The sequence below is a fragment of the Amaranthus tricolor genome, chromosome 10, assembly GCF_026212465.1.
Source record: "Amaranthus tricolor cultivar Red isolate AtriRed21 chromosome 10, ASM2621246v1, whole genome shotgun sequence".
Taxonomy (NCBI): Eukaryota; Viridiplantae; Streptophyta; class Magnoliopsida; order Caryophyllales; family Amaranthaceae; genus Amaranthus; species Amaranthus tricolor.
Genome location: NC_080056.1, coordinates 5,002,194 through 5,023,701, shown reverse-complemented (window position 1 = coordinate 5,023,701; position 21,508 = coordinate 5,002,194). Strand labels below are relative to the sequence as shown.

Here is a 21,508-nt window from a genome sequence, read left to right as displayed (position 1 = left end):
AAATGTCAGTGTTTTGTAAGCACTTAGCACTAATGAGTATGCCACAAGATGAGTTGGTAAAACAAGGAGTATGCCACATAACTGCATAAGGGACTCATTTTCGACTCTCATCAGCGTTTGAGAATCGAATATGATATCAGTTAAAGCATATACCACTTTTCTTGGGTAAAGTCCGATTCTTGCTGCCCCTCCGACTTTCCACATCCTACTATGTACTAAAGTAAAAAACTGTAAAAGAAACTGACGTACCTTTGGCTTATCAGTAATCTGAAATGTTAAGGAACCTTATGTTAGAACATGTTGAATGAGGTAGAAATCCTCTCCTTTAATTTTACCAACAACGCTTGTTAAGTAGTATTCTTCCACATAAACAAGTTTTTCATAGAAACTTCTTGGCATGTAATTCAATTCTAATTGTCGGAGAGTAGTAATGAATCTAATCCCTTCTGGTAATCTTTCTAACTTCATACGATACTTGAGGAATAACTTTTCCAAACGAGGAAGTGCACCCGTTTCAATCACCCATGTTTCAAGTTCATACATACCCTCAATTACAAGCTCAACTAACGACTGAAACGTACCAACACAAAATCTCATCTCTGTCCCGAGGTATGCATTATTTTTGAATCTGAGAACTTTCAGCTTGGGACAACAGCTTCCGATTATTGGAACAGGATCATGCGCCTCATATGACTGTCTTCCAACTCCAATACTACAAGAGTAGACGGGAAACGAAGGGAAACTTTTTCTTCAATTGGACCCTCCAATGTTAGCGAACTTAGCTGGTAAAAATCTTGGCTGAGTTGATCAAAGTATTCAAGCTTATTTGATTTGGAATTATAGGTTTCCACTAAGAAGTGAAGGGCTAGATTACATTAAAAAATTTTTCACACCCACGAGAGAGTTGTTAGTAGCAGTAATGGTATCAAAGACTTCTATGAGAAGCTACTTTGTTCCACTATGTCTACAAGGAGGGCTATTACTATGGAGGTCCTTGGCTTGGGTCATAACTCATACAACTCACCAGGAGCGGCAGACTGATATGACCTGAGGTGGTCACGAAATTGAACATATTTGAGAGTACAAAAAAAGGATAGTAAAAGTAAGCAAACGGATGAGTAATGACATAATGAGAAAATGTATTACAAGCTTTTCGAGAGCCTTGCTCTTTCCAAAAGTGTTAACAACTCATTACAATCATTTTTCACCCTTTTTCCCCCACTCCCTGCACCATTCTTTTTCACCCGAAGAGTCAACACTTACTTTTTCACTATCCTTCATGGATTTTACTGAATACCTCCACCGCTCTGTAGCAACAAGCATCTGCTATTTTTTATACCTTTTGTCTTTCCTCTTCCTCTTTCATCTTTCCTTCTTATTTCTCCACCTTTGTGAGTTGCGGGATTTTTAAGATTATGGAATTGTTGTGGTCCACAACCACCACTGTAATTTACATTTCCACTTTCTTTTTTCCCTTTGCCTCCTTGGATTACTTGATTTCCACCAATAATTTCCCTCCCACTTCTTTTATTTCACCGTAGTTTCGAGACATAATGTTTGTGAGTTTTGTGTTTGGACAAGAAGCTTTGGGGTTGACAATTCTGGGTGGTTTCGAAAATTTTTGGGATGATTTTCTTTTGTGATTTTGATTCTAGTAATTGGAATTTCTGGGATATGGGTTGAGTCGATTTGAGGTTGGTTTGAGTGGCTGTCCGTCTACTTAAATATTTTAACCATACAAATTTTTGGAGTTTTGTTATTTGGGGGTTACGAGTCGAACTTTTTAAGTTATGACTCACTAATTTTCGATCGGGTCAGGTTTTGTCAAAATCCTAAATCTAAAATTACTTCTAGGAAAAAAATAAAAAAATATTTTTAAAGTTCAAATAAACAATTTACACGAGAAATATAATTCAAAGTACAAAGTCACAGTCCATAATAAAAAATTAGCAATGATTTCAAGTATCTCAAATAAAAAATGATCAACAATCTAAACCTTAACTTTTTCTAAAAGAAAACCTTGATCTTTAATAATGTTTTCCAATGCCATCTATTTTTTCGAACCAAGTTTGCGGAGCTTGGTGGACAATCCACTCATGAACAACTCTTGTTTAAACAACTAACTTATAACCAATACTTCTAATTGGTCAAACCGGCCACCAGTTCGAACGAATATTCATTCGCCAAAGAGACCATTTACCATTTTTGTTTGAGGCAAGGAGAACATCAAATTAGGATTGGGAAATTAAGATGGAAACACTATCATATCCTGCATACTGTTCCATAAATAAAATACAAAAGAATTTTAACATGTAGTTTTCTGGGTTAAAAAAAAAAACATAAGTTTTCAAATATTTTGCAATTTTTTCTAATATGATGGCAAATAAACATATACCTTATTTATGAAGAATTTGTAACCATCAACTTTCTTCTAAATTCCCCTTTTAGTCATTCCTACCTGTTTAGAGCCACTGATATGTTTTTATACATGTCAGTGGTTTGCAAGCACTTAGCAAAAATTAAGAAGAAATTTCTTGGGTCTAGACTTAATTAAAACTTCACAAGATAAGTTGCTAAAAGGAGTATGCCACATAACTGCATAAGAGACTCGTGTTCTACTCCCATCAACATTTGAGAATCGAATATGATATTAGTTAAAGCATGTACCACTTTTTTAGGGAAAATATACTGGGTTAGATTCTCGCTGTCCCCTCCGGCCCTTTACATCCTACTCTGTATTTAAGTAAAAAAATTGTAAATAAACTGGCGTACCTCTGGCTTATCCAAAATTTCAGTGAATTTTATGTCAGGAACATGCTGAATAAGGTAGAAATCCTCCCCTTTAATTTTATCAACAACGCTTGTTAAGTAGTCTTGTTCCACATGAACAAGTTTTTCACAGAAACTTCTAGGCATGAAATTCAATTCTAACTCTCGGAGAGTAGTAATGAATCTAATCCCTTCTGGCAATCTTTCTAACTTAGTACGACATTTGAGGAGTAGCTTTTCCAAACGAGGAAGTGCACCCGTTTCAATCACCCATGTTTCAAGTTCATACATACCCTCAATTACAAGCTCAACTAACGACAGAAACTTACCAGCACAAAACCTCATCTCTGTCCCGAGGTATGCGTTATTTTTTAATCTGAGAACTTTCAGTTTGGGACAACAATTTTCAATTATTGGCACAGGATCCTGGGTTGTAATACCGCTGTTTTTCAACTCCAACTCTACAAGAGTAGGGGGGAAACGAAGGGAAACTTTTTCTTCAATTGGACCCCTCAATGTTAGCGAACTTAGCTGGTAAAAATCTTGGCTGAGTTGATCAAAGTATTCAAGCTTATTTGATTTCCCACTCCAGGTATCCCACTCCAGCTTTAAATTTTTCAAATTTGGGGACTTCTTCAAACATTCGAATATCATGTCTAATTGATGCCTCCAATATATCCTGAATACATACAACTTATGAAGATTAGGGAAGTTCCACAGTTGTAAGTCGTCTTCAAACCATTCATTAACCCCTACTCTCCATAAAGTATGCAAGTTATTTAAAGTGTGCAATTTGAATGTGTTCCTTAGAGACCTGCCTTTTGGTATATAAAGATGTCTAAGTTGCTCCATCTTCCATAGCACATTTGGCATTGTTATTAGGGCTCCCGCAGACCAATCTCGGCCAGAATGTACTCCTCTCCAGTCTAATGTCAATAACTTTTTCAAGTTTTCGATAGATTGGGGAATTGTATCAATGTTGGTATTCCTTATTCCAAGATAGCTTAGATGTACCAACTTTCCTATCATATCAGGCAAGGCATTATCAGAAGTGAAAACACCCCAAAGACTCAAGACTCTTAGTAATTTTAAATCCTTGTAAATAGTTCCGAACCTAAATCTATTATCTTCTGCTCCTTGGTAGTGAAAGAGTGAAAGTGATTTGATATATGATTCTTGGCTTTTCTTGCACAACCTACAATACAATTTGATTTCAATTAATTAGTATTATCATGACCTTTTGGTGTGACATGGAAGAAGATCAAGAACTGTTACTTTGTTAGCTATTAAGACTTTATAGGTATTCTGTTGGAACTATAAACCAAATGTGCTCCCACGTTGAAGTGTGTGCGCCTCGTATTACCCCGATTATATAGCTCAATTTAACATTATACCAAATCCAAAGGTTCGATTAAAAAACTAAAAAGTAGGTCTGAAAAGAATGGCGTTTCTGTCCTAATTGATTACTCCTACATGCAAACATGGCGAGGGTTTGCATGTAAGAGAGGGTGTTGGGATGGTGTGTCCCACATTGATGAATTAGTGTGTACACTTTATAAATCATTTGAGCCTTTCCATCAAGCTTATATGTTAGTCAATATGTCTCTAATTCTTTGATGTGGGATCACATGCGAGTTAATTTTCCAATATATCTTTAGTTAATAAGAACTTTAGTAGTATTATTAATAATTAATTAATTCTATTAATTGGTCTAAATTCATATGAGAACATGCTATAGATATAGTTACGAAAGATGAAATGTTAAAGGTTGTGACTCTTTAATTGTTGGAATAATATGATCAGTATTTTGAAATGTGATCAAACAAATGTGGATCATGACTACAACAAGAGCAAAGAAAAATATGTTGAAAAAGATGATTTGGAATGTTAGTGTGCGAGACATGAGGTGTCTTGCTTAACAAAGATATTTAGAGAGTGTCTCCTGTGCAAGAATGGAGATTAATTTCATAAATGAAGAACTCAATAATGGAAATTAAATATGAAATTAAACAACAAATTAATCACTAAGAATAATAACCAAGATGTTATGGTAATTAAGACTCAAATAGTTGTTCGAAAATGTCAAAGATAAAAAATAAGTATAAATAAAAGCAAACGTCTAGAAAACCGAAGAGCTTGTTCTAGCTACTAAGAGCGAACACTCCAAGAGAGTGCGTGCTTCTCCTCTAAAACTCCTAAATAAACTTTAAATCCAATTAATATCAATGATTACAATTATTAGTAAGAATTTTTAACCTCTGTATAAAGAGATCTTGTACGCATTATTTCATCCAATACAACAAATATTAATTCTTACTTAATTTTCTTCTCTTACAAACCCTTTCTAATGTCTAATTTTAGCCAACAATTGGTATCAAGAGCCATTGGTTCACAAGCATAGGTTTCACATATATCTATAAAATATCTCAAACATGTGGCCTCTTCGTGAAACAGTCGCATTATTATTGAGATTTCATTAGTCGTTTTTAGAGTCTAATTTTTTTCATATATTTGTTCGTTACTAATTATAATTTAATTAGTGATGGTAATAATTTAAAAATTTTCTACGGTGATTAGAAACTTGTTAGTTTTTAATGTAGTCATGAATCATAACAAGTAACGTAAACTTTGGAGTTAAAACTTAAAGTTGAGCAACTACTCATAACATTTTGAGAAAAATTATAATCTTACCCGATGATGGGAATAAATTAAATATTTCATACATGTATACAAGTGATTTTAAACATGAAATACATGTTATATAACTTGTTATATGTACAATAATTTTTACCCAAACTTTAAACTATCTTAGATAAATTTTTCCTACACTTGCTATTCCCAATGCCTCTTTTTAGCCTTTTGTACATTTACATACATAAGCTACGAACTCTACCCAAGAATTCCTTTTGTTCTAATCTATGTTGGACATCATTACATACATGCAAAGACTAAAAATAAAGGCAAAACAATCTGAATTTTCTGTCTCAAAACAGCCCCCCATCATCTCCATTTCACTCATAAATATTCACTCATACACTCACAAACTCATTCAAACAACTTCTCTCAAAAATCTCTACAAGTCTCAAATGCTTTCTACTTTAAAATCTCACTAAAAACACTTCAAAAACAAGAAAAATGACCACTCAAATGCTGCAATAGCTGCTGCCCAGATTTTAAACCATGATACACACCTTCAAGAAGCCATACAAACACATACAAGTTCATCTCTAATCATCTCCAACAAACACTTTCATTTCCTTACAAAAACACTTACAAAAGATTATCTATATGAAGTTTATGAGCATAAAAAACTTCATAAACACATTATTCATTTTATTATACTTCATCCATACCACTTTGGATCATTCTTACAAGGTATTCTAATTTTAAGTTTACAAACATTGTTTTTACAACTTATATTAGAACAAGTACATATAAAATGATTTTTGTATGAAATCTTTTTCTTAAATCAAGTATGTTATAAAAATATATTTTATGATTAAAAAGACGAAAAATCATCACTTGTATAAATCTATAAAAATCAAAAACTAAAAAAAATGTATTTTTACAAACTTATAAATTTTGTTACTGATAATACTTTGTTTTGTGTATTTTTCCAGTTCAATTTCGGTTTTATAAAGTAGAATTTGGATTTAACTATATAACAATTAGAGAAATTACTTTATATAATATTTTTATTGATGTAATTCTCTAAGATGATAATCCTAGTCCTATTAAGAAGGTCATTATGTAAATATATCATTTCAAGCAAAGAAGAAGCAAGCAAAGAATCGGATCAGACTGAGATGCGCGGCCCGTGGAGTTTTACGCGGTTCGCGCGCGCGCGGCACGCGAAGTTTTACGCGGGTTGCGGAGTCCAGTCTGTAGGTTGGGCGGCTATTTCACTTTTCCCATTTCAGCTTTCACTTTCAATTGGATGTTTAGAGGGGTTTGGGAGGCGACTTGCAAAGAGGAATGATGAGAAAATCCAATGGCAAGAAGCTTCGTCAAAGCTTATAAATAGGCAAGAAAGTTTAGGAATGGGATCATCTTGTAATTTTTCATTAAAATACTTCATCTTCTCCATTTCTGATTTTCCATGGTTATGGAGCTTCAAGCTTAGATTTTCATTTCCTGAGGAAGGTTGATTGGAAACTTCTAATTACTCATTGTAAGAATTCCTCTACTTAATATACTTTTGATTATTGAAGAGTTCTTATTATAATCTTATGAATGTTGTTTAATTGGAAATCAACTATTGTTCTTGTTATTGCAATATTCATTTATGCTAAATCTATTTGCAAAATCAGTTAGTTATGTACTTGGATTAATGGTAGCAACTAGTTCTAATTGTGAATGCAGATTATGAATGATTAGAATCTAAATGAACTTTTCATTTTGATTGAAAACTATTTGCTTAAATAGTTTTAGCAAACCTATTGATTCTCTTTTCTTAAAGCTATTGTTGGATTGAATTTATTCCGTGATTGGATTGAATTAACTAATAGTAAGAGCTTTACATTCAAATTGATTTTGATGTTTAGCTACACTTAAAGAGAATAGAAGTATAATCATCTTCACAATAGGTAGTCAAAAGTGAATTTCTTAAGTAAAGTATTCAATGATCAATGAGAAACAAGAAGTATATAATCAACTTAACTCAAGATATCCTTTCCATTGATTTTTAGAAAACACCATTGTTATAGATTTCACTTAGTTCATTGTTTATTCAAGTTATTTTATTTCAGAAAAACAAATCAAAACCCCCCTTTTCTTTGTGTTATTGATTGTTTTCAATTTCATCTGCGAAAGCACATATCATACTAAACCTTCTCAAACCCCATCTCTCTGTGGATACGAACCTTACTACCATACTACATTAAGTTGTATTCGGAAAGTAAGTGAATTTATTTTTGGTTAGAGTTTAGGTGACTGAGAAAGAACCTACCAAATTTTGGCGCCGTTGCCGAGGAGAATTGGCGTGTTTGTATGTTTTAGTGTGAATTGTGGATTGTGTGCTTTCATTCCTTGTTTATGGTACATACTCGTAACTCTAACAAGGAGGAATTACAGTACGATCCCGAATTGGAGCTAACCCTTTTCAGGATAAGGAAGGAATTGAGAAACAATTTTCTAGAGCTACCATTTGCAGAAAAAGTAGAAGGAGAAATGGCTCGAAGGGAGAGTCGTACCTTGAGGGAGCTCACTTCTCCCAATATTGATCAACAACCCTTGTGCATTACATATCAACAAGAAGATGAAGGTGGCACTTTTGAGCTTAAATCGGGTTTAATCCATTTACTACCTTCATTCCATGGGTCAAATAGAGAGGATCCCAACAAGTTTTTATCTGAATTGTGGTGGTATGAGACCGAATGGAGCAACAGAGGAGAAGGTGAAACTTAGAGCATTCCCTTTTGCCTTAAAGGATGCGGCTAAGGATTGGCTTTATTACTTATCACCAGGTTGTGTCACCACTTAGGCAGAGATGAAAAAGAGATTCCTTGAAAAATACTTTCTAGCTTCGAAATCATCCTCTCTAAAGAAAGAAATTAGCAACATTGAACAAAATAGTGATGAATCATTTTATGAGTATCGGGAAAGATTTAAAAGGTTGTGTGCGAGCTGTCCCTATCATGGGTACCACGATGAAGATCTCATTATGTATTTTTACAATGGGCTTGTCAATGATGATGTAAGAATGATAAATGCAGCTAGTGGAGGTTCCATTCTCAATAACACACCAGAAGCTGCAGGGGCATTAATTGAAGAACTGGCAGAAGGTTCTAGGTAATTCAACAAGAGATCCCATGATAAAAGCAATTAGAGAAAATGTTAGCACTGAGTCTAAGGTTGGTAAACTAGAAGATCAAATGCAAGCATTAACATCAATGATGAGAGATTTCATGGTTAAGGGAAAAGCACAACAAGTGAAGTCATGCGGCATTTGCTCTTTTAATCATCCTACAAATTCTTGCCCTCAGTTACAAGAAGAAGTTAATGAAGAAGTTAGTGCAATTGGTTTTCGAAACCAAGGGTTTCAGAAAAGAAATGATCCGTTTTCCAATACATAAAATCTAAGGTGGAGAGACCATCCAAATCTCAAGTATGGGAATCCATCAGGGAATCAACAACATCATCAACAACAATCATTCTTCAAGCCACAACAACAATCCTATCCTAGACCCCCACATCACGGTTAAGGATCAAGTTCGAATTCCAATATGTCCACCAAAGAAATGTTGAATACTCTAACAAAGAACATGATTCAATTCCAAGATGAGACTCCTTTCAGCATTAAGAACATTGAAAGACAAATGGGTCAAATCTTAGCAGCAGTTAGCAAATTAGAGGCTAGAGATTCAGAAAAGTTGCCATCACAAACAGAACCAAATCCAAGGATGAATGCTAATGCAATGACTCTTAGAAGTGGAATAGAGTTGCAAGGTAATGAGAGAACCATAACAAGAGATAAAGAACTCCAAGAAGAAACTGTTGTGCATGAACCTTCATCTTCAAAAGATCAAGCACCCCTGTCACAAGAAGAGAAGAATGTTACAACTGCACCTTTACCACAATATGAAGCGGTTCCACCTTTTCCAGAGGCATTAAAGGAAAGGAAAAAGCATGAAGCTGACAAGGACATCTATGAGGTTTTCAAGAAGTGTGAAGTAAACATCCCTCTCTTAGATGCTTTGAAGCAAATTCCAAGATATGCCAAATTCCTTAAAGAACTTTGTACGGCAAAGAGAAAGCAAAGATTAAAGGGAATTCAAAAGGTGAAGATGAGTGAGCACATTTCAGCCATATTTCAAAGAAAGTTACCTTCTAAATGTGGAAATCCAGGTATGTTCACTGTCCCTTGCATTATAGGTGAGCTTACATTTCAAAAAGCCATGTTAGACTTAGGGGCATCAATCAATGTAATTCCATATTCACTATATAAGTCTTTAAAACTTGGTACATTGCATGAAACAAGTGTTGTGATACAATTAGCTGACAGGTCTAATGCATATCCTAAGGAAAAAGTAGAGGATGTCTTAGTTAAAGTAGGGGATCTTATATTTCCTGCCGATTTTTATGTTTTAGATATGGAACATGATAAATATGCAGCACCTATCTTGCTAGGTAGACCTTTCATGAAAACTGTCAAGACTAAGATTGATGTAGATACAGGATCACTTACCATGGAATTTGATGGTAGTAAGGTAGAGTTTGACATTTATGACTCTATGAAATTTCCGCCTGAGGATCATTCTTGTTTTGCTATTGATTTAGTTGATATATCTAGTCAAGATATGTTTGATATAGATGGCCAAGATAAAATCAAGGTGGCTATTGAGCATGATTTGAATGAAAATAATGAGGAATATGTTTTGAGTGCTGAATTGCAGGAAGTTTTGCAAGAATTGAAGAAGCAAGAACAACTTCCACTTCTTCCTTCTCATTTAGAGCCAATATTACTAACCACACCTAAAAAGAATTTGTTATCCTCTGTTTTGCAGGCACCCAAGGTAGAACTTAAGCCATTACCCGAACATCTGAAGTATGTATTCCTTGGGGAGAATGAGACCTTGCTATTAATTATTTCAAGCAAGCTGATAAGAGAGCAAGAGAACAAGTTGGTTGAAGTCCTAAAGAAACATAAGGAGGCCATGGGATTGTCGATTGCAGACATCAAGGGCATAAGCCCTACTACATGCATGCATCGAATTTTGTTGGAAAATGATGCCAAGCCAGTAAGACAACCCCAAAGAAGGTTGAACCCACCAATGATGGAGGTAGTGAAAGCTAAAATTTTGAAATTACTAAAAGCAGGTATTATTTATCCAATTTCTGATAGTGAATGGGTAAGTCCTACTCAAGTGGTGCCAAAGAAAACTGGTGTTACTGTAGTAAAGAACCAAAATGGTGAGTTGGTTCCAACACGCATTCAAAATGGATGGCGTGTATGCATTGATTACCGTAGGTTAAACGCGATGACTAGGAAAGACCACTTTCCATTGCCTTTTATCGATCAAATGCTAGAAAGGCTTGCTAGTCACGCATTTTATTGTTTCTCAGATGGATATTCAGGTTATTTGCAGGTACCTATTGCTCCAGAAGATCAAGAAAAGACAACATTCACATGCCTATTCGGCACATTTGCTTGTAGGCGCATGCCTTTTGAACTTTGTAGTGCACCTGCTACATTCCAAAGGTGTATGGTGAGTAGCTTTTCTGATTTTATAGAAAACTTTGTGGAAGTTTTCATGCATGACTTCACAATCCATGGAGACACATTTGATGAATGTTTGAATCATCTTGCGTTAGTACTTAAGAGATGCATAGACACTAATCTTGTGCTAAACTCGAAAAAATGCCATTTTATGGTTGAACAAGGACTTGTGCTAGGTCATGTAGTGTCTGCAAAGGTATCGAGGTAGATAAGGCAAAAATTGACATCATACAATCTTTACCCTATCCCACTAATGTTCGAGAAATACGATCTTTTCTTGGTCATGCAGGTTTCTATCGTAGGATTATTGAAGGCTTCTCCAAGATTGCAGTTCCATTATGCAGGTTGTTGGAAAAGGATGTAGAGTTCATTTTTGATGAAAGTTGTAAGAAGGCGTTTGATACGCTAAAGAATAAACTCATATCAGCTCCAATCATTCAACCCCCAATTTGGTCACTTCCATTTGAGATTATGTGTGACGCAAGTGACTACGCTATTGGGGCCGTGCTAGGACAAAGAATAGGAAGGATTCCACATGCTATATATTATGCGTCAATACCTTGAATAAGGCCCAACACAACTATTCAACCACTGAAAAAGAGTTTTTGGCGGTAGTATTTTCATTAGAAAAGTTTAGATCTTATTTGCCTCGTACAAAGGTTATTGTATATACTGACCATGCAGCTCTACGTCACTTGATGACAAAGAAAGAGGCAAAGCCAAGATTAATAAGATTGATTCTTTTGTTAAGTGAGTTTGATTTGGAAGTAAAAGACAAAAAAGGCACAGAAAACGTGGTAACAGATCATTTGAGCAGAATCACATCACATGAAAGCATGCATTCAAACAAAGATGACTCATTGAAATATAACGTTCGTGAAAAGAATTTCCAGATGAGAAACTGTTCGCAGTCAAGGCTTATCGTCCATGGTATGCTAATGTTGTAAATTTTCTTGCGTCTGGCAGGTTTCCCACAGATTTCACGAAATCTCAAAAAGACAAGCTAAGAAGTGACGCAAAACACTACATTTGGGACGAACCATACCTATGGCAACAGTGTGCGGATCAAATCATACGAAGGTGTGTCCCTGATGGTGATGTAATATCAATTTAAAATTTTGTCATTCATATGCTTGTGGAGGCCATTTCGGACCTAGGAGGACAGCAAGGAAAATTTTAGACTGTGGATTTTATTGGTCTAGTTTGAATAGAGACGTTTACTACTTTTGTAAGTCATGTGATAAGTGTCAAAGAGTAGGGAATATTTCTCAAAGGAATGGGATGCCACAACAACCTCTTTTATATTGTGAAATCTTTGAGGTTTGGGGCATCGATTTTCTGGGACCATTTCCCAACTCTTTTGGTTTTATTTATATATTAGTAGCTGTTGATTATGTCTCGAAATGGGTGGAAGCAAAGGCCACCCGAACTGATGATTCTAAAGTTTTTGCAGATTTTATCAAAGCTAACATCTTTTCTAGGTTTGGAATTCCAAGAGCTTTGATAAGTGATAAGGGAACTCACTTTTGCAACCGAACCATTAGGGCTTTATTAAAGAAATATCATGTATACCCGATATTATTAGAATGTTTTTTAATTTTTGTCTTTTTTGTTCAACCATTCGTTTTTAATGTATAACTCGATCCCTTAACCTCTTCGCGATAGAGTTGCATTATTTATAAATAAATGCCCTGAAATGCTCAAGTTTTGACTCAGTAAAATTAGTTGCATAGAGAAAGGAAATAAAGATCAACTTAAAAGGAGTGAACAGTTATGTATAAATCAAGATGGCTTGAGAAAGATTTTCAAGGATGTTGGTTTGGTAACAGATACGTTTGTGTATTATAAAAAAGGAAGAACACGGATAGCAAATTTGGTTTTGTCAAGTTTGGGAAGAAACAAGATGCATTAGCAGCAATTACCTATCTATATAAACAAGGTCAAAGTGAGAGGAAGTAGCTTAAAGTCACTTGGTCGAAATTTAATAGAGAAGGTGAAACATCAAGAAAAAAACCCAATGGAACAGTGCATAGGGAAAAGCCAAAGAGGAGAACATGGTTCGATTCACAAATAGATGGCATAGAGTATAAAGAGGTTGTAACTAGGCAGAAAGCTTTCTCAAATAATCCAGCTTTATTAAAAAAAAAAAAAAAAAAAAGTAAAATAGAAACTGGATCCGTATATCAAAATTTCAAAATAATATCAGTATCCGACCCGAATATCCGGTTTGGAAATCGGGTACCCGGTCCGAATTATCCGCTTTTTACTAACCGGGTAAAATAACCGGTTTTAAGAACCAGATACTAGATAATCTGGGTCGAATTTTCCAAACCGAATATTTTAGAACAACTCAAGTTATAGCAAATGTTGTGTGCATGATTAAACGGCTCACCAATATTGTGCGCATATTGTACACAATACCGTTGTGTTACACTTGTCGGACATGTCGCGGACAGTAGACTGACTACCAAACGAGTCACGGGATGACTCACAGAGTACCCATGCAAACTTATGATATGAGTTTGAAATTGATTAGGATCCATTGAGATTTTATGATAAAAAAATGAGAATTTGAAAATACTATAAAACCATTTAACTGAGTTTGAATGATAGTATGATTTATCAAATGAAAAAACATCTTTTAAAATGAATTTACTCAAATCAAAAAGTTTTAATAACTTGTTTGATGGACATTAGTGTGTTTATACTCAGCCTTTTTGTTGATACTATGCTTTGTATGTTTTCCAATGGTTTTGTTTTTAGAGTAAACCCTCATGGCACCTCGACGGAGAATTGATATGCAAGTGGAAGATGAAACCCGAGTTGGAGTATGACTTCCTTTTGTTTAGATCTTTTTATTGTATTTGAGAGACTATTAGTTCAATTGTTTAGGTTTGGAATATTTTAAAGATATAATTTGAACTTTGAACTTATTTCGATTTGGTTGTAATTTTCCTTTATTTTGGATAGTTAAGACTTTTGTTATATTGCTTTGGTTTTAGTTCAAGTATTTTACTTGGACATTGGTTTGACCTTTAAGTAACCCCTTAAATGTGTTGACAAAAGTAAGTTTTCGCTTGATTAATACTAAATTCCAGTTAGTGTTTGCCCTCATAATTTGGGGCGGTTACACTTCGTCTTCTACATCTCAAATATTCGATCAAAATTAAAGATATGTGCATTTTTTGATGGAGAGTTATAATTTGTGGAGTGTCAAGATGATGAACTAGAGATTTATGAAAAGTAGTGAAAAGTAGTCATAAGCTAAAACCACATATTTTCATAATTCTAATGCCACACCACCAAAGCAAACCTCTTAGCTTCTTCCTAATATTAAAGATTAGAGTGTTTTAAGTGGTGCTCTAGAAATCCTTCTAAATGTCGTGACCGACACCATACTTCCTAGAGTAGGTATTGCAAATTCATGTAAAGAGAAGCATGCAATACTTATAAAAAGATTATTAAGGGTATGCTTGGATGAAAGGAAATCGAGGAAAAGGAAGGGGAAGGATTTGGAGAAATAAGCGATCTCTTGTTTAGATAACAAAATGGAAGGAAAGAGATTTAGAGGAAAGGAATTTGAAAGGATTGGATGGATGATTTTTATTAAGGTATCCATCTTTACAAAGTTGAAAAGATTTGAAGGGAAAATTCTCATATCCCTTTCTTTTCCTTCCCTTCCCTCCAAAACAAACAAGATTACTTCCTTCCATTTCTCTTCCCTACCTTTCCCTGCCGTCCCTTTCCATTCCTTTCCTTTTTTTCTCTCCAAAGTTGTTATCTAAACATAGTGTAAAGAAAGTAGGAAGATAAAAACCAATAGACATCAAAATTTTAGAAGAGATTCAATATTTTACGACAAAACAGTCACATAAGTAGTAAATCAAATAAAAATATATGGAGATGAGATTAAGAAAAAATTTAACATGATAAAATATAATTATCATACCTGGAACGAGAGATAATTTTTCGAGAGTTGATGGATGACTTAAGAAATTGACGAGATTCAATATGAAGAAAGTTCTCCTCCCGTGCTTTTGTAAGACAAAATTCATAAACCAGATTCGATACCTGAAAAATCTTAATTCTATCTTTGTGGTTTCTCTTGGTAACCTGGATCAAGTGTCGACGACTCAACTCTTCTATGTACTGCATGACTTCATTTTCAGAAGAATTACTAACAAATCCTTCTGCAATCCACATTCTTTGATAAATGCTCGCAGAAATTTCATGTTTTGGTGGGAAAACTCCCAAATACAGAAAGCAAGCTTTTAAAAGGTAATGTAAATCCTCATAACATAACTCGTACACATCTTTGAATTTGATATCGTTATCTAAGATGAATTCCATCCCTTTGGGCTTGGTGCTTAATACACCACTCAAAAGCTTAATACTTATGGGCTTCCCTTCACATATGCGCAACATATTCTTTGCTAAGTTCTCTGGTATTTTTATATTTTGTTTGCGGGAAGCTGCTAAATGGCATAACAGATCCCACCCTTGTTCATTGTTGAGTTTGCCCTTAAATTGATGGAAATAACAACGCAAATCATTCTTAAATATGTCGTACTCTTCATTGCTACCCGTGATAATGATCTTCGTGCCATTCAGTCCTGTTGGGAAGGTTCGCAACAAATCTTCAAGAGTTTCTCTCATACTGCATGGGATTTCATCAAGAATTATCAAACACTTGCCAATGACGTTAATCCAAGTTTCTTCCTTCTTAGTATTGGATATTCCTATTAGCTCGAATAGGACGTGGCGTTGAAAATAATTAAGTGTATGCAGGTTTACTTTTGACTGGCCAAACCAGATAAAATTGTGGAAATGCTGCCTTACTAAAGTGTTGTTATAAAGTTGCCTTGCCAAAGTAGTTTTGCCTGAACTTGGGCCTCCAACTATAAAGAATAAGTAGGGTGGATCTTCAACTTCATTTTCTCCGCTGGTCAAGTGATGAACCATTTCCTCGATATCTCCTTGTAATCCGACTATGTATTCATTATCTCCATACATTGATTTTCCTTCATGAGCATGGCCACCTGAAAGTTAAGAGGTAAACAATCGAAATATTGTGAAACTGCAGCTGGTTGATTGAAATCAAGTATGACATGATCCGATTTAAAGAAAATAATACGTATATAAAAATTAACTAATCAAGATTGTCAAGATCTACACATGTAATCAATAATCGAAATTAACTAAACTTGAAATTTTATTCCAAAGACCAGCCTGAACACCCAAATGGACATCTCTACTTGAAGTAGACATGTTAATTGTGCAGGTTACAAGTTGGATCGCTTTGGTTGGTACAATTTCGAGTCGGATCATATGTGGGTTAGGTTGGGTTTAGGTTGACCCAGCGAATGAAAGATTTTTTATAGATTATCTTATAATTAATTTTGTTTCCTAAATGAATATATAAAATAATTTTTTTTATTTTTAAAGAAAGCTATTTCTTGAAAAAAGGTATCAATACAACAAAGAGATATGAATTCAAAATGTAAAAATGACTTAAAAACGCAGTGGGTTTCGATTAAAAATGTAACATAGAATTAAAAAAATTAACAAAATAAAAATCCGAGTTAAGATGTTCTGTTTATAATATGGAGAAATTTGACCTAATTTTTTGAGTATTTTCAGATGGGGTAGTTTTTTGGATTATGAGTCAGCTAATTTTTGATAGGATTCCACGACTGATCAAATTTTGATAGTTGTACCTGAATGTATATGACGCAGATCAACTCCTTTCACTTTCCCATCGAGCTTGACCACTGCTTCTTCGAGGCGCTGTTGAATTGATTGTATCTTGAAGCTGAAAATGTCTGGACTGATCAGAATATTGAACATGGAGGCACCAATCTTTGCTATCCCGAAAGAGTTGTGGACGGATCTCGCGTTATAAACAAAGGTATCAAACACATCTTCAACATCGTTAGCTGCCTCTTCAATTTGAGCAGATTCATCTGTATTCCTACAAACTTCATTATCTCCGAGCAAGTCTTGAATCTTTAGCAGCACATTTTGAAGATCTGATAATTGTTCCTTTGATACCTTTGAAAAAGGTTCAGGATCAATATTAAGCCAATATTCAATTCTTTGAGCAGCTGAACATACAGCAAACTTATCCATCTCTGATCCTGTTGAAAATGAGACACAAAATTATGTACATGATAAGTGCAAAATTGAGGAGACAGAAGTAATTATTGCTAACTCATGCATTTTCCTATGAAGTGAATTTTAAGCTTGTGCTGATTTAGCTCGATGAACGGTACGCTTATGATTTGGATACTACTATTTCACTTGCTGGGATTGAATTAATTAATGATGGACACCATTATTGCCGTTGACTTTTATTTGGCTCAATGGAGAGACGGCGGTAGGGACGTCAATGGGTCAGACTCGGATCGGAGTATACATACTCCGACTTTGCTCCGGATAATAGTCGGACTTTTTTTCAGTCCACCTCCACTCGGAGTCTGATTATGGATAAACAAAATTTTCTCGCATTTTGGTTTAACGTATTTTATTTCTCTTGATCTGATTTATCGTATTTTGATTGATTAATCTAAATAAAAATACCAAGTAGTTTTTCAAAATCGAAAATTACAATTAGTACGAGAGAGAGTTTGAAATAGTCACGTCTAGAATTTTAAAGGAAAAAAATATTGGGGTAAAAATCAAATTCAAAGTCGGATTTCCTTCAGGGTCAGAGTGTCGGATTTGTAATAAGGTCCAACTTTGGTCCGTCTCTAACTCGGACTCGGATCGTAAAGTCGGAGTCGGATAACTTTTCCTCGAACTCGAGTCGGATAAATTTCGAAAAAATCATTGGGGTATCACTTTCTTTATCTTTAATCTATATCATAAATACTAATAAGGTCGACAGGTCGTGGACCTCTCAAAACTAAATCCAACTCGATATTAACTCAAAACACGACAAAAAAATAGTGAGATATAATACGCATGTTTCAAATTGTAACAAATTGGGCGCACTAAACAGGAAAATCTGTTGATATTTATTTATTTCAAAACGCCATTTTATTTTCACTTTTTTGTTATCAATTAATTCAAATGAGTTCAATTTATTTATCTTAAAACTTGTAAATTATCAAATTTGTATTATTTTGGTCATTGTTTTTCATACCACCCATTTTATTTGAACAGAAAAAGTGAAGAAGTTAATTAACGAGAAGAAAATGAAGGATTACTGGATGGTCTTTAGCTTATTTGACATGAATGGTGATGGGCGTCTGACAACGTGTGATTTTGAAACATTGATGCTTATTTGGGGATTGTCCCCATTTGATGCTGCTGACATGCTCGACAAGTTTGATGAATTAGAAAATGGAACAATTGATTTTTGGGGTTTTCTGACGTTGGTAGACTTGTTAGACATACAAATTGGGGAACCACTATACCACTTTGCCATTTTCACTTTGATCGACTATCATCTACAAGTTGCTTTTATGCCAGAGGCTGAACTATTAAACTTTTCCGCTATAATTCGTAGAAACTTTTGCGGTAAGTTTCATTTATTTGTGTTTTTATCTTTGTACATTTAAAGCACGTACATTTGTATTAAAATTTTTACATTATAAACAATAAAATTTGACCTAAAATTGTGATTTAAGTATAAGATAAGAAATATCATCAACTGAGATCTTTTTTTTTTTGTTACAGGAAGAGAAGAATGTTTGTTAATGGAGTACAATCTAAGAAGTAGCAAGTTTGTTTTCAGCTTGGTTGATATGGATTATGATGGAAATATCACAAAAAATGATTATTATTTGTTAAAGGAGATATGGGCGTTACATCATTCCCCATTAGATGCTCAGGAGGAGTTCATTGATTTTGAGAGCTTTCTACAGGTATTTCCTTCAATTAACCTATATGCAGTGGATAGCCACAAACAAGCATTGAATTTGCTTGGCTTTCATGCACATAACGGATTACTGCCTCCTAAAGCCATCTCCCATGTTCGCAAGGTCCTTCAAGAAAAACGTTCTAGTGAGTAAAAAAGTTTTTTATTCACCACTAAAAATTATTATAGTATATGAAAATCATGGGTAGATCTTGTGGTTGATGAAAATTATGCAAAATTTAAGAAAAATCTTTTTATAGGAAAAATATAATCTGCTTTGTATCATTTCTCATAGTCTTTACAAGTTACATGACCATTTATTTATATAACTTAGATTAGATTAGAATATTAAATCATAAACATAAAGATCTTGATCCTTGATATTAGATTCTAACTTAACCAACAACCTCCGAATTTTTCTATTAATATTATGTTTTATGTTTTTATTTTCTAACGTTCCTCCTCGAGTTGGGTCTTTGGGATCTTTAAAACCCAACTTGCTTGAGGTTGCATTGAAGAATTTGACTCTCATAACTTTTGTGAGAATGTCAGCTAACTGTTCTTTTGATCGGACATATGGGAGAATTATAACTTCTGCTTCTAAGTTTTCCTTTATGAAATGTCGATCTACCTCTAAATGTTTAGTTTTTTCATGTTGTACTGGATTCTTGGAGATGCCGAAACTGCTTTATTATCACAATAGATTTCACATTCTTTTACTTGATGAAAACCAAGTTCATTCAGTAGTTTTCTAGGGCATAAGACTTTGGTTATCCCTTGTACAATTCCTCCAAATTCCGCTTCAATACTTGACAAGGCTACAACTTTTTTCTTTTTCATGTTACTAAATTTCCTCCGACAAGAGTAAAATATCCGAAGGTAGATTTTCGTTCACCTCTATCTTCTATCCAATCTCCATCTGTATATGCTTAAAGTTGAAGATGATTATTTTCGCTAAACATGAAGAAAACATTTTTAACACTGAACTGATATAAAGATCAATCTTTTTATTAGCTGCTACAGATAATAGAACCCTAACAATATCAATTTTTGCAACGGGAGAGAAAGTCTCAGAATTATGAATTTTGTATGCCCGAGTATAGTGGTAAGCTCAAAGTTGATTATAGAGGTTCTGTTTTTAATTTCTATTTGAACAAACTGATGTTCTCTACCCCTTTTTTTTGTTTGATAAAGCACTGAGTTCCGAAAGATAATGACTGCAAGGGGAAATCCAAATCAACAGCAGCAACATCAACAAAATCAATTTTAAGTGGAAATCAGAATACACAGCAGCAACATCAACAAAATCAATTTCAAGTGGAAATCCAAATACACAGCAATAAAATCAGAAAGATAATGACAATCACCCCATGAAAGCAATTGATCAATCAATATAGGCTTAGTATAAAATTCATTCAAAAGAACATAATGAAATAAATGCATGCAGAAAGAGCAGGTATATACTGAGATAATAATTCAACTTACTAAGAGGTGGATCACTATTTGAAATAAATGCCGGTGGAGGAATTGAAAGGCTAATTTCATTTCGAATTTGGGCTTCATCCTTGCGATGATCTTGTTTCTGAAACGGCTTCCCTACAGATGCAGCTGGATCTCCTATGATCATCTTCTCGAATCTCGAATGGTTGTGAGTCAACTTCTACTGCCTGAATGATATCTCTTGTTTATCTCTCTGGCGCAACAAACAACGTACTCCGCCCTTTTCTTGTTCTTCTGAGCAAAAATATTTGAACTTTAGAGCAGAACTTTTGACTACAAATTGTTTCTCATCAACCTATATCAAAATACAAATTAATTTAACGTCTTGATAAATTCATTTGTCTCAATGTAGATCTTCCAAATATCAACTTTTCATATTTTTTAAGAAATTTAATTTATTAGACTTGTTTGCATTAGAAAGTAGAAACTGCCTGGAAAGTGAATGAGAGAAAAACAAAACAACATGGAAGCAATATTGTATTTGTATATTTCGCCACATGCTTCTTCTTCAATTCAACGGTTAGGTTATCAATGACTTAGCTGTAGTACATTGTTTATTGATATAAAATCTGACATTGATGAATTGTTTATTTGTTGTTTTGGGGGTGGGGTTTCTACTTTCTATAAAGTAACACAAGAGGAGAAAAATTCAACCAGGTACCTCTTAATGGATCACGAAAGCATCATTTACCAAAGACTTTCTGGGCTTCCTGGGTTCTCCGATGTTGTTGCCAAGAAAGCCGCCGCCAGCAACGAGAGAGGTACCCCATCTGCCTTAGATGTAATAATGAGTCGTAATCATGTATCAGCTCCATCGGAAAAGGAGGAGCAAGATCCAACTACAGATCAAACCAAAAAGCCAACAATCAGTGCTTCTGCGATTGCCTGCCCAGGAGCATCAAATCAGAGTGGAAATCGTCGAAATCGGATGGCAAATACAGCAACAAGTGCATCGGCAATCGCAAATCCAGGAGCATCTAATTCCAGCAGTAGCGGCCGGAGAAGGAGTGGACAGACAGTGAATGCATCGGCTATAGCAAATCCAGGTGCATCCGATACCAACAGAAGCCGTCGACGGACTAATAATGCAGTTAAGGCGTCGGACATAGCCTGCCCTGGAGCGTCTAAGTCAAAATAAAATGGGCATCCTTCAACCTAAC

At 34.6% G+C, this 21,508-nt stretch overlaps 1 protein-coding gene across 11 annotated transcripts; it reads right to left on the bottom strand.

Annotated features, from left to right (window-relative positions):
- Window positions 1-1,872: 1,872 nt before the first annotated feature.
- On the bottom strand, window positions 1,873-21,149 carry LOC130825136 (probable disease resistance RPP8-like protein 2). Of its 11 annotated transcripts, none has more exons than XR_009046847.1 (7): window positions 21,010-21,148; window positions 20,334-20,643; window positions 16,705-17,124; window positions 14,937-16,026; window positions 2,668-3,964; window positions 2,396-2,471; window positions 1,873-2,276 (listed from the first exon to the last, which is right to left on the bottom strand). XR_009046847.1 is itself a non-coding variant. In XM_057690192.1 (7 exons), exons 2-6 carry the CDS (start codon window positions 20,473-20,475, stop codon window positions 2,432-2,434), a joined length of 2,871 nt encoding a protein of 956 aa, XP_057546175.1. In that variant the 5' UTR covers window positions 20,476-20,643; window positions 21,010-21,148; the 3' UTR covers window positions 1,873-2,276; window positions 2,396-2,431. The 11 variants fall into 11 exon arrangements, 3 of the variants coding, with proteins under 3 accessions (XP_057546175.1, XP_057546174.1, XP_057546176.1); XR_009046849.1 differs by having other exon boundaries at window positions 2,773-3,964; XM_057690192.1 differs by having other exon boundaries at window positions 2,396-2,458; window positions 2,773-3,964.
- Between the last annotated feature and the right edge of the window lie 359 nt (window positions 21,150-21,508).

What these genes read in the sequence shown, in the direction of transcription:
- LOC130825136 (XM_057690191.1), bottom strand. Translation starts at nt 20,475, where the DNA reads ATGATCATAGGAGATCCAGCTGCATCTGTAGGGAAGCCGTTTCAGAAA. An exon ending in TCTGCGTCATATACATTCAG is followed by an intron (nt 16,027 to 16,704) that starts GTACAACTATCA and finishes CTTAACTTTCAG; the next exon opens with GTGGCCATGCTCATGAAGGA. An exon ending in AAAATTATCTCTCGTTCCAG is followed by an intron (nt 3,965 to 14,936) that starts GTATGATAATTA and finishes ATTGTATTGTAG; the next exon opens with GTTGTGCAAGAAAAGCCAAG.